The sequence below is a fragment of the Cebidichthys violaceus genome, unplaced genomic scaffold, assembly GCF_023349555.1.
Source record: "Cebidichthys violaceus isolate CVI_PGR_0920_01 unplaced genomic scaffold, fCebVio1.0.p SCAF_31, whole genome shotgun sequence".
Classification (NCBI taxonomy): domain Eukaryota; kingdom Metazoa; phylum Chordata; class Actinopteri; order Perciformes; family Stichaeidae; genus Cebidichthys; species Cebidichthys violaceus.
This window is the reverse complement of record NW_027176495.1, coordinates 319,998-333,726: the sequence shown is the minus strand read 5'-3', so window position 1 is coordinate 333,726 and position 13,729 is coordinate 319,998. Positions and strand designations below refer to the sequence as shown.

At 41.7% G+C, this 13,729-nt stretch overlaps 1 protein-coding gene across 15 annotated transcripts in view; it reads right to left on the bottom strand.

Annotated features, from left to right (window-relative positions):
- The window catches only part of otofa (otoferlin a), an 80,179-nt gene that overhangs the window by 39,552 nt on the left and 26,898 nt on the right, over window positions 1-13,729 (bottom strand). For all 15 annotated transcript variants that reach the window (XR_011103940.1, XM_068724561.1, XM_068724568.1 and 12 more), the window contains exons 5-9: window positions 12,698-12,897; window positions 2,972-3,045; window positions 2,559-2,685; window positions 2,319-2,373; window positions 1,295-1,426 (exon numbers count right to left, since the gene is read on the bottom strand). Coding sequence is in view for 14 of the 15 variants with exons in the window: in XM_068724561.1 (XP_068580662.1) it covers window positions 1,295-1,426; window positions 2,319-2,373; window positions 2,559-2,685; window positions 2,972-3,045; window positions 12,698-12,897 (588 nt within the window). In the remaining variant the exon portion in view is untranslated. The remainder of the gene's footprint in view (window positions 1-1,294; window positions 1,427-2,318; window positions 2,374-2,558; window positions 2,686-2,971; window positions 3,046-12,697; window positions 12,898-13,729) is intronic.

Sequence of the window (13,729 nt, the reverse complement as noted above, 5' to 3'; positions counted from 1 at the left end):
CACGTTTGCTCTGGGAGTAAAATGTGCAAGGTAACTTTGAAGTTCAGAGGATGTCAGCGCAGAGTTCAAGTAAGGAACGGAGGGAATGAACTGAAGCATCGTCACCTCAGCTCATACTGTAGCCACATCAAAGCTGGAGCCCCTCACGCTTTCACTTCTTTACAGGAAAAGATGGAGGGCTTGAAAAGAAGTTCTACATCAAAGATTTGTCATTCCTTTTCTGTGCGCGTCTTCAGACGTCAGTGTATTGATACAACTATACTGTCGCCTATCTATGCAACTCTCCTACAGGCAGCGTCTATGCAGGGTACACAGACATCACAAGGACTCAGATTCGTCTCTTGAGATCCCTTTGCGGTTCCTCTTTGTTTCTTATTTTCATCTGCTGTCAGTGTTTGTTCTCAGCGGATACAAAGAACAACACAGCATAGCCAGACTCTACAGAACTGTACATCGTTGCTTCATCTCAGCCATTGGAACCTGTTATCACGTCACTCACGACTGCATTTGGTATTTTGCAGGTAAGTCAAAACTCCCAAGTTTGTGCAGTTAATTCAGGATGAAATATGTATTTACTGTGTGTATTACATTTGTCATGATGATGTAGTTTTTGCAATATTATCAGTGAGCCTCGAAAGACCAGAGGTGCTTTCAGATCATGAGTCCTGAAATGTGTGCGCGTATCTGAAGCGGCACAGACTGGAGGGTCTGGATACGAGGCGAGAAAGCGTGAAGGACTATTATCTTGAGCACTCTGGTTTCAAGTTCGTCTGTCCACAGGAGACTTTCAGACAAACGGTAGGAATCGATAGCAGACACACCGTCACTTCCTGTCCCTGCAGGATACAACCCAGAGGCTGAGCTCTGAGTGACCCTCGCCACCACCGACACGTCCCACCAACAGAGATCATCTGCTGTTCAGGAACACTAGTTAAGAGCTTCATGTGGAGCGTTTTACAGTCAATAAATCACTGAAACATCAGACGATCAAAGAGAGCACTGCCAGCCTCTCGACAGCATTGTATTATCTAGCTTATTGGAAATAGACAATTCTTGTCTTATTGGCATTAGTTAAGCCTTGTTGTGTGTTTGTGGTGCAGCTCAGAGAATTGAATTGTCTTTAGATAACATACAGAAGAAACTTCATATGTTACAGAGACTCATCATCCATGAGTTGAGCTCTCAAATATTGACGTCATCTTTAATACGGACACTGTATTTACAGTAAAATCCATTTTATATACTGTGGCAGTGTTATATCTTTCTACAGTTAAGTGTGTTTTTAAAGCCTCACCTCATTGTAGTACGGGCAGTTGGTCGACTCCTTCATAGACGTGTATTTTTTGTCATCTCCAATCTCCACACACACTACGGGGTCCATGTTAAGGCCTATTAGCTGCCGGGCCTCGATCACTGTGATGCTGATCTGATTGTAGACACAAGCAAATCAGATATGACTCTGAAAGCTAAGACAGGTTGAAATGTCCTCCAACAGTGAGTTAACCCAGCAGCGACCCCATCACCATGAATCATGCAACTATGCAGTAATCACCCTGAGGACAAAATCAAAGGCAAAAAAAAAACTAAACAAACCAATTGATCTTTCACACAATAAGGATTCTGAGTCAGGCAGATTACATGTTTTTCTCCCTTGGTTAAAGTAATGTAGCAGTGGATGGATGAACTAGATCTGAGCTCAAAATCTCTACACCCCAAATAATATCCCACTGGTTTAATTAGTCGATGGATAACGACGAGAAAAAGAGATGAAACGAGGAAGCGTCTGCAGGACAAATGTATTCATGTTCTTAAGTGAAATAGGACGTCTAGCATTGGTTGACAGGTTCACTGTGTCGACAATTATTCTTTTACTTCTGTTCATTGATGTTGTGGTAAATAAATAAAAGTAAACAAAGATGCCTACTACATCTCTACTGAACACTAAATAACTGCATGAGAATGGATTCAATCTTCTCATCTGTGTCTATGCAAGAAAGCAAAGAAGTGTATTTCCCAAAATGAAGAACTATTTTTCTGAAGGGTTCCTCAATCCGGCACAATTTGAGATAATTTGCATAATTTGCATTAACATGGAAGCTGTACTTCTTCCACCTCCCAACTACCCTGCCAGATATACATCCAAATCACACACATGTCATGTATCACATTAGAAACATACAGACACCAATACACAAATAAACCTCTCAAGAGAAATAGACACAAGTGGAGAGGGAGATTTAGCTCGCATCGATGAACCTGCACACAGTTTTAAGTGCAGATATGTGTTCATGCACAAACAGCCAGACACACATACACACCTGATAATCCACTGGGCGTCCAGAGCTCGGCTCCATCTTAATATCTGGCTTTGATCTTAAGATACACAACACAATCAAGGATTACGTTCTCCTGTGCTCCAACATCGAAAATTGAGGTGGCACATCATTAAAACCGAGGCAGATCTCTCTACCGTGTGTGTGTGTGTGTGTGTGTGTGTGTGTGTGTGTGTGTGTGTGTGTGTGTGCGTGTGCGTGCGTGTCTCAAAGCAAAAATGAGACCTCTTATTGGAGACGTTGGTGGTGACGGCGGTGACGGAGGCCAGAGAGATGGTGTCTGGGTCCAGGGCTCCAGCAAGACGCATCGCCTTCCTATCCAGGTCCTCCATGTCCAAAACCGCCGGCTCATCTGAACGACAACATCACAATCGGTGACATCGGCAGAATCAACCACAAATGCTTTGATGGTAGGACCACAGCTGAAACTAGGTCAAGTCTTCGCTATTTTCTGTGAAAGTTGGGGGGGAAGTTAACGTTATGCAATTAAAAATACTTGGTGGATAGTTAATAGCCTAATTCCAGTATATTTTTTTATCTTAAGTGGGAAATGGGCTTCAACATGTACTTTGCCTCCAGCTAACTTGCTTGATTGCAGTATAACAGAAAGTGAAAGGATTCATTTCGGGTTGCTTTACCTCCCTTCTTGTGATCGTCCCTCGAGCTCTTGATCTTGCCGAGTTTCATGGCTGAGAAAACGCCCTTCCCTGCTCTGGTGGAGGAGACAGAGACAGCAGATGGGAGGAGAAGGAAAAGGGAATTTATACAGTATATGTAAAGTAAACTTTCTCATTCTTGTTTCATGAAGTTCGATCTCCATCAGAAGACGTCAGAGAAATTGATTCCTACTGAACTTGACTTAAGCAGAAAACTCCAAGGCTCGCTTGCGGCTATAATCAAAATGCAACCCAACACCAGACCTTATATCATGGACATCTATGTAACTCAGCTACACACTTAATTCCAATGGATTTAATCCCCCCCCCCCCTCGCTCCACACCACCAAACCCTCAATCACAAAACAAGAGTATCCAGTGTCTCCGCATTGATATTATCTGGATTAAATGTCACCACAACAACAAAGAGCTTGTGATGTCATCAGCGGGACGACAAATGAGGGGCCTTAATAATTAAAAATGAGTGTGACCGTCCAATTTGCTGCGGATATGGATACATGTCAACAAATGAATGAATAGGAAGGTTTTCCTTTTGTTTCCTCAAGCATTCAGAGTCGAGTGCATCGGAGTTCAATTTCTGCTTTGATCTTTCCCCGGTTATTCTAAAAGGCAGCCTTCAACCTCATTTGATGGAATATGGACAGCTGGCTGAGCGCCAACAGTTGTTTAAAAGTAAAAGCCTGGAGGCATGTGAATGGCAATAAAAAGAAGGACAGAGGAATCGCTCATCAATAAAAGGGGAAACGCTTTACCAGTCAAATCAAATCACGGCCAATCACACGTGAAAATGTGGTCTTTGTGTTCTCAGCCTGTGTCATGTCTACTATTGCATTATCAGCTTGGAAATACCTTTAGATGTAACATCTGTTAATTGTAACTGAAACGCTTCAGTTACAGAAACAATTCAATAATTAATTTTGTCAATCCACAGAATTTTAAAGCAATTAAAAAAGGGCGTCGGACTCTGAGATTTCATAGACTAGACAATTAAACTAACTGATTGAAAAACAATTTAGAGATAATCTAATTATAGTGAGTTGCAGCCATGGTTCGTCGCAAAATCGGATGTTTCAGTAATACAGCCCACCTCCTTGTCTTATTAAATCTATGATTCAGCAATAAGCTACCAAAACAAAAAGACACACCTGCGACAAAGTGTGAAATAATGTGTTTCATACGTACCACATGTAAGAGCCCACTGATCCTACTCAACTCCACAAAGAAGTCAGATCACCATAAATCGGCCCCAACAAAAATTCCTCCCAGAGCTTCTTTCTATTCTGAACTATATGTCCATAGTCTTCACCTGTCAGGTGCAGATCATCCAGACCAGCCAAGCAGGCAGGAAAGCAGTTCGCCAGATATATGAGAGAGAGAGAGAGAGAGAGAGAGAGAGAGAGAGAGAGAGAGAGCTGGAGATAAGAGGAGGAAGAGGGGAAGGGTGGAGTGGGTTGGGCTCTATAAACCACCAAAGAAGATAGAGTTCATGACAAACTCACTTGAACGTCATGTTATATTGATGTCAACTGATTAAAAAAACTATGAATCTTAATGGCACCAACTCGGCGTTTGGAAATATGCAAATGCAGTGAGTAACACTGCTACCAGAGTAGAACAAAGTTACCTTTAAATTAGATCAAATGGGGGAAAAAAGAAAACATTTCATTTTGTACAACAAGCAGTGCTGACGGAGTCGACAGTGTTAACAACGTTATGTATGAGCGCACTGCTGAGCGGCGGACATTAGCTAACCAGTGGGTCGCAACAGAAAGACAGCACGGCTAGCTATGTAAATAAAGCACAGCGAAGCTCGAACTACAACACACAGTGAGGCCCCAGTCCCTGCTCAGGTAGCCGTTACTTTGAAGTCTTGTTAAGTTTGTGTCACTAAAGCTATTTGGTTAAAGAAACGATCCCGGTTTAAAGGAAACCGACGTTGTATGGAGTCTTCTGTGTCAAAGTCAGTCACAGTACAAGTTTCTGGCACTATAATAATGTCGTGTTACCTCTGCCTCTTTGCTTCTGAGAGAGATTAACTACACAAGGTCACAGTAAGATGTCAGGAAAGCGTGAACAGTGATTGATGACCGGTTGTCGGCAGAAGGCCATGACGTTATGGCAGGTAAAGACAGCAGTAACAAGTACCTCTTTGGCAAAAGAACCGTGACTTTCAACCAAAAGGAGAGAGGAGATTCATAAGACAATTCAAAGTAAAAAAAAAAAACAATTGAGCCATCCGATGTTTTACTTACTTTTCTTTCTTTCACTTTCTTTTCCTTCACTTTGCTGAGCCGAATTAAGAGTGAATGCAAGGACAAACATCAGACGAGTTTAAAATGTCAGCGAGAAGGCAAAGAGAGTTTCCAATTAGAGTAATGGGAATATGCAAATTCACACAAGTTTGCGAGGTAAAAGTCACAAAATGTCAACCTTTGAAAGAAAATTTAGAGAAAAGTGAACTTGATGAGAAGCTGAAGTAGAGACTTAAAGAGGTTCTTATACCCATTGTTTTCTCTTTCCTTCTTTTCCTCTGATCTGGAATAAAAACCATAAACGCATCAGTGACTATCATATGAACAGCAACATCTCAGCGCTGCGCTTTAACCAAACACACAAACACTCAAACACCTTGAATGAGACGTGAAGATCAGAGATAATAAGCTCACTATCGTTTGCAAAGCAAGCTATTGCATATTTAAAAGAAATCTCAGGCAGCATATGTACATTTGTTCTTAAAGCTGAGAATGAGCTGTACTGTATCTGGGGGGGGGGGGGGGTTGTGTGAGAATCAATGATTTATGAGACCACGAACACATTGCCTGATTACACGTGTAAATCGCACACAGATGAATTATCAAACCGAAGCAGATTTACTCCCAAGGATATTCAGCCGGTACCTGGCAACTTAGTTTCCATCTCGTCCATAAAACTGTGCATGAAACACATTCCCCACAGTTATGAATTAATTTCTAATGTGCATGTCGAGCAGCGGGGTGCGGTGTGTAGAGGACGGGCGTGTAAATTGCAGTTAACTCCACAGACCTGGCTTTGAACTTCCTGCAGGAACATGGTCAAACGTGGACGTGTCTGTATGTGTGAAGAACTGATGTGAACTTTTACAAGAGGTCACTGTTCTGCCATCGTCAGTTGGTTTCAGCTCAATGTTGTGTTGCTGCTGTTTAGCTGACACGGTCACATCCACCATTTACCACTGCTGTAACCAAACAAGTATTGATTTTGTGACTGTTGCTCAAGATATTAAATTACAGCAAGTTTTTATTTTTATTTTTTTGCTGTCCGAGACCAATGCGCTGCTAATGCTGCATTCAGACAACATCAGAACAACAGAGCAGGGAGACAGGAACACCTTCTGTTATTCTGAATATTCACTGATTATTCCCACTGTTAGCCTGGTAGCCCCAACATTAAAAATAGCCTTAATTATCTACTTATTTTGTCACATATTTGGAGTGGTACATTAACAAGTAAACAAAAAAGTGCATAGCTCTTAAGATTGTAAATCAACAGAATCTATTCCATTACTATTGGATTAATGTTGGAATATATTTAGATGCCAGGAATGGTTTGTTGACACTCCTGTAGTTTCTTTCCGGAACGTCTCAGATCCGCAGACTCTGTTGATTGTTATGACGTGTACTCAGCACTATATAATATTATAGCATTATTACTGTTACGTATTGAATTCTTATTTGAACTTGTAATCATGTAGACTGTGTATCTTTGCCAGAAAAACGAATGTGTTCTACTTTAAATTTCATTGGTGTTTTCACTTTCACAACTGCTTGCAGTAAAAACTTTAATGTAAAACTCCGGTCTTCAACTTTGTCCTCTTAGCTGGCTTGTGTTTTGTCCTTTTGCATGCCTTTTCATAAGTATGGAAGATAAAATATAACCCACCGGCGATCAATAATTCATTGACATATACCGCCTGTGCGTTCTGCTCTAGGGGCTCTGCTTAATGGAGCTCAGTGAGATATCCTACACATGGTCATTCTGTTCCTTCTCTCCCGCTCATAGACATAGATTAGATGCATATATTTATTTACATACAGACAAGGATCGGTTTTACCTGATGACACAGTTGGGGCATGAAAACATTCACTAAAGCAGAACCCTCTGTGCTGAAACCTCATCGAATGCTCTGCAGTCACTCTCAACGCTTTCTTTCGTTGGCAGATTTCTTCCTCTGCTGCTCAAGGCATCAAGTGATGTTTTTCTAACTTTCCACTTCGACAACTTCTACGTGACCACAACAGATAAAACGGAACATCAACATTCTATATCCCTGTTATATTGGCATTTCTTCTCGAGTGCTTTTGTGTAGCTCAGGGGTATTCAATTAAAATTTCAAAAGGTCCAGATTGAGACATTCTGATGTAGCATTTCAAAATAAAAGATTATATTTTAGAGGAAATGGTGCATAGTTACAAAATCATTTCACCTCAGGTTGATAGCAGACCACCTCAAGGTGTCGCTCAGAGAGAACCAGGACATTCTGATGTAGCATTTCAAAATAAAAGATTATATTTTAGAGGAAATGGTGCATAGTTACAAAATAATTTCACCTCAGGTTGATAGGAGACCACCTCAAGGTGTCGCTCAGAGAGAACCAGGACATTCTGATGTAGCATTTCAAAATTAAAGCCCTTCAAAATCGCATGAATGAGACAATTTGTGATTTGAAGTTAGCTCATGCATGCGATTTTGAAGGGCTTTTATTTTGAAATGCTACATCAGAATGTCCTGTTTCTCTCTGAGCGACACCTTGAGGTGGTCTGCTATCAGTGACCCCTGGTGTAGATGCTTAATTTGCCTACAAAATAAGTTTACTGATACAGTAATTGATATTCTTGCCTGTGTGTGTGTGTGTGCTCATCACTCTACCCTCAGTACTGTCACATAGTTAGGAGCTAATGCAAGTTTAATGCTCTCACACCTACAAATACGAGTGCTTTGAGCTTCCATGGCCTACATAGTGCCAATAAAACATTTGAAGAAATCTTTGGGCTGATTTTGATTTTGTGTATGCGCGCATAAATAAACCTCCACATCGTTTTATGGTGCATTTGTGTGGAAAAATTCACTTTCATTCACACTACTTTAAAAGGCTTTCAGAGACAAAGTGTTCTTCTCCACATTCTTGATTGTGTCTAAAGGATTCCAAAGACATTTCCTTTTATGTAATCTCATAAATAATCATCTCTCATAAGAAGTTCAGCTCCTAACTCGCATCTGCAAAAAAAAAAAAAAACCCACAGGTGATGCAGAAACAGGGATTTATCCCAAGAGGCATGTCCTCATGTCGTCATCGACTGCTCCCACATCAGGGCTTGGAACAGAAAAATAACAAGAGAGGAGAGCTTACACACTCGTCTGCTGCGCTCAAATTTACACGCCGTACTATCATGCAGGCTGAGAATGACAACCACTGCAAACCGCAGCGAACACACAAAGAGAGAGGAGCTGACAGACACAGAGCAGTCTCTCAAGAGAATACAGCTATACGAGAAGAGACAAGGAATGTCAAAAACTCAGAAGAGATCTGCTTCAACCCAGCCTCTGCAGAAGGAAACAAAGCAGAGGAACAAATGACCAACACATCCTTTAGATAATTCACAACCTAGCACGAAGGAATGATGATGAAATTACATTTCTATTTGTGTCAGCAATGTGTCGACTCACTGATCTTAAGATCTTGAATTTGCTGACAAGGGACGTGCTGTAGCGTACATTTGAAAGCTGACAGCTATCCAAACAATAACAAATGGCACAAAATCTATATTTAAAATGCATATTTTCATACTGTACAAGAATGGCATGCTTCTGTACTAGCCGACACATCTGTTGTTATGAACGTTTCCACGGGGAGTCAGTGCTGCAGTGAGCAGACTCACTGAGACAAAGGCGAGTGAGATAAAAGGCCCGGCAGCAACACCTGCGCCACGGCGCCGAGTGAAGGCGCAGCGTCCACATGTGACGCCACAGCTGTCTTTGAAGACACAGCTATTTACGCTGACGGACAAGTGAATCGCACACTTGGCACGAAAAATCATAATAAATAAATGAACGCGTGTTTCAGTAAACGATCCTTTCAACAGAAGCGGAGTTGTCTCCTTTGAGGGCCTATTTGATGTTATGCAAATGAATCATGCATATTGAAAAGGTTTGAATAAACACAATGACTATTTACAGCAATATGTCTCAGTGAGGCAAAGCAGAAATAATTCATGAATGGTTTTCACAACGTTAGCCTGTTGCACCAGTGTTAAAGTAGGATCGCAGTCCAATGCGCGACCGCATTTCATCTCATTGTTTGTCTGTTTTTCCCAGTATTTGATGTCCACATGACAATCCTTTCTCTTCACGTCTGGCTCATTTGCTCTCCTGCATGCACACTATTCAGAAGATCCGCTTCACTGGCAGTAAAACTAGGTAGGGAGTGATTTATTTATTAGGAATAATAAAACCCCTGCAAAGCCGGCTCATTGTGGTATCGTAGATAACACAGAATGCTTCACAGGCACCGCCGTAAATCATCCTGCAGGACCAGAGACGACGTAGAAGCTGCAGAGAGGAGAGGCGGTGGCAGTGGGACGGTCAACTTCGGATGCAATTTCACTCAATTAAGGGGAGGAGGAACCAAACACCCCCTAACAAGCCACCCACACTCTCCTGCAGTCATACAGTTCAAATTAAGTGAAATTCCCACTGAAAAGAAAAGAGCACAAACTCATGTAAGCAGCATGCATGACCTTTAGGCTGCAGGTGATATAACAGAGTTAGACAGCAGTAGGTGGAGGTCCTAGAATTCATGCGTTAACTCATAACAGTGCGTGGGAATAATTAATAATAGAGGAGAGTGTGTTTGCATGTCTCTGAAGAGTTTCAGAAATATAAGTCCTGTTCTCTCAAAGTTTAAAAGACTCAGAAAGACTTCAGACAGCTACTTTCAGAAGTTTTATGATCCTAATAACACCTGAGAGAGACGAGTCATTCTCCACGACGTCGTCAGATGTTTTTTGGCTTAAAGAATAAAACAGATTGCGAAGGTGACATTGCTGAGAATTATTGCATTTGCATGAAAAAGAAGACAAAAATGTGGGAAAAAATCCGAAGGACAGGAAGGATGTAGGAAATATACCTTGAAGCTAAACTCTCCTCCTCCCCCTCCTCTTCCCTAGAGGGATGGGAGAGTCACCTCTGGTTACCATCTCCTGCCCATTTAACCCCTAATTACCAGAAAGAGACCAGTAGACACATAGTGTCAAAATTCACTACAAAGTTTAATTCTGAAAACCTCTCAAGCAGATATAAACTGAGCAGGCTGGACATTTCAGGATATAAAGGGAGTTTGGATGAGAAATGGCAAAGCTATTAAAACTTTTTTTTTATAAGCCCATCAGCCTGTCCAACACCAGTGTGAAGCAGATTAGAAGTGGATTTGTTGGCTAGGCCGGAAGCTCTAGTTGGTGTTTTTCTCAGCAGCTCTGAACCTTCTTGTTTTTTTTTCCGACTGAAAGCCCTACGGCAGCCACTACAAAGTCTGACTGACAGCTCTGTGCAACCACCGCAACTAGATGACAGAGGGCGTCCTCACCTGAAGACAGGAGAGGAAATGTAGCGAAATTTGAAAAAAAGTTTTAGCTTCATGAGTTTAGTGACTAATTCCATCCCACTTATACAGTATTTCTCCATAGCTGTACTTTTTGTTTTTCTTTGTTGACAAAAATCCAAATAGTGTATCTGTTACATAAAACCCGTGGGATGCTCCAAAAGTTAGATTAGTCAAAATGACCTCGGGCTTGTTCCGAGTCTCACAGCGGCAGACTCTGAACAACTTCGTGCTGCAAGACAGCGTAACTTTGCCATTCAGTGTCAACAAACAAGAACATGCAGCCGACAACATGGAGCCTCACACATACACAAGTTCCCACTCCATTCAACGTGCAGCACGAGGGAGGATTTAGAGGTGCAGATACTCTCAGTGGAAATCAATACCATTTCATATTCTATTCAGCGAAAACACGACAAGCAAACCACAGAAGACACGCTAACAGTGCAGTGCTGTGGGTCAGAGGGTCTTACAGTTGTTCATACTAAATCTATACATCCCAGTAAAGCTTGTCTATTATTATGAGCTAACGTATCAGTTTGTGTGTGTTTTGGTGTGACTTTGGAGAATCCGAACTAACAGAGTCACACCGTTGTCTCACGGCAAAGTAAACAGATGAATATATTCTAAATGTAGCGCACACTTCAACTGATATTGACTTCTTTCTTTTTTTGTGGCTAAAAAAAGCCTTTCGCTGACGTCCCCCGGTCACAGTAACTCCTGACTGCTTCTCCAGGCGGAGGCTTGGCGAACCATCCTTTTTGTAGGTCATAATACACTATATATATATATATATATATATATATACACACTGCTGAGCAGGCACGTGCACAGACATTTTGGGGGGCAGGTGCTCAAACCCAAAAAAAGGGCACCCATCGCCAAAATTATTCATGAAATTAAAAATAATAATAATGCATAATAATCAAGAGTGACTTACATAATCTCTATAAAGCTGACAACACAGTACACACACATTTTTTACTGTTTTCCGACTAGACAGCTAGCTAGATTAGACAGCTAGCTTACATTTTCCTTATGAATAAAGATGATTGGCTACATACTGATCAACATACTTTCGAAATTGTCTAAACGGCATTTGTACAACAACACAAAGAAGATGCCTGCCTGTATATCTCTCCCTCTCTCTCTTCAGTAAACAGCTGGACAAGGCTTTGAAATCACGGATTTCGTGAGTTTTTTGTTTGTTTATTTTTTTTAGGAAACGTCGGACCAGTTGTGACGTAATGTTTTCAGCGGCGCTAATGTTGTGGTTAATTTATCACCAAACAACGTCGGGGGATTAAACAAACACCGTCATTACCTGTTTGTCTGACGCTGCGGGTCAGAGAAGAAGTAGGCTGCACCCGTTTGGCCTGGAGCTCAGCACTGCATGAGCACTAAGTGGAGGGGGACGGAGGAGGGGGGGGGGGGGGGGCTTGTGAGTGCCGCGGAGCATGTCGGGGCGAAATTCTCACAAGAACTCAAATAAATGCCCCGTCAGATATCAAAACACATTTGGGGGGAATTGATGACAGAGAGAGTAATTTTTATTCTTAAATACTGATGAATGAAGAAGAAATTGGGCTCCAGTAGAAGGGGCACTTTTCTCATTCAGGGCAAAAGGGCAGGTGCTTGAGCACCACTAGGGGTCTATCTGTGCACGTGCCTGCTGCTGAGTAGGGATAAGTACCTCGCACGACCCCACTTCAAAAAGGACCAGAACCATCCCTTTAAGCACAGGACCCCTGCAGGTTCTCCTCCATAACGGTGACAGATGTTACATCAGCTGGACAGCGTGAAGCCCCTTTAAATGTGCGAACGCTGGATCCATCCGACGACTTCAACGCATTCCAGTTATTGTCTCGCCCATGTGTGCCGCAGTAGCACAGTTACCGTTAATGAGCTCTTAACAAACTAACGTGCATTAATTAAAACGACGCATCTTTTTTTGCTGTTGTGGAGAATCATTAAATATTCAGAGGCAAATCATCAGCATTTCACAGCTTGATTCGGTGTTTCATCAGGAAGTCGAGGAGATAGTTTTGACTCACTTCCTGAAGGTCGGTATGGATCCCTGTAAGGATCGTCCAGGAGACGTCCCCGACCCGTGGCTCTGTCCTGACAGCAGGCTGTCCGTTTCGAAGGCAAACATCCCGTCACGGTCGTCAGGAACATCGAGGAACTCCCCGTCGCTCCACACTCCCACTGTGCCATCCATCGACTGGTATCTGATCTCTATGGTAACGCTGGTCTGAAAACAGATGAGAATTGAGTATCAGCAGATTAATACGCCTTCACTTCCACAAAGGTCACAGTGTACACTAATAAAATGTGCCAACGCATTTAAAGCCACCTGTTCGGCAGATGCCGTTAGCGGCTTCCGATGAATTATCTCTGCACCAAAATCTAACACGACTATCTGACACGTCAAATCTAGAAACTCTGATTAATGTCCCTGAAACTGATCTAGCTTGTTTGTCATCACTGTCATAACTTATATTCCTTATAAAAATAATTTAAAAATAACTACGTTTTTCAGTCTTGTTATGTTTTATGTGTTATCGTCTTATCTTATAATAAGTGTGACTCTTGGGGGGGAAATATCCGTCTGTTGGTCGATTCACCACAATGAAATATCTAAACAACTGTTGGATGGATTACCATGAAATCCCCGACTCACTTTTATGTTCCCCTCAGGATAAATTGTAAAATCTTTAGTGAACCCTTGACTTTTCATGTGACACCGTTATTATCTCAAAATCTAAATCACTGTGTCCAGTACTTTGGTTTAGGACAAAATATTTGCAAAACTAATGACATTCTCATCAGTCTCAGCTGTACTTTGTGTTTAGTGCTAATTAGTAACATTCTTAAGTTTTCTGCTATTTTCATAGAGCAGCTTTGATGCTTTCTGTACGTTTTTGGGGCTGTAAATCGTGTTATCAGCGCTTCTCATCAGCTGGTCGTATAATAGTTATGTATTTGAGTTTTTAATTTAATATGACTTGATTAACATATTTCGGCATGTCTTTTACTTTTCTTTTTTTTTATCTCGCTCCGCTCCACTTTAAAAACAGCAGCAG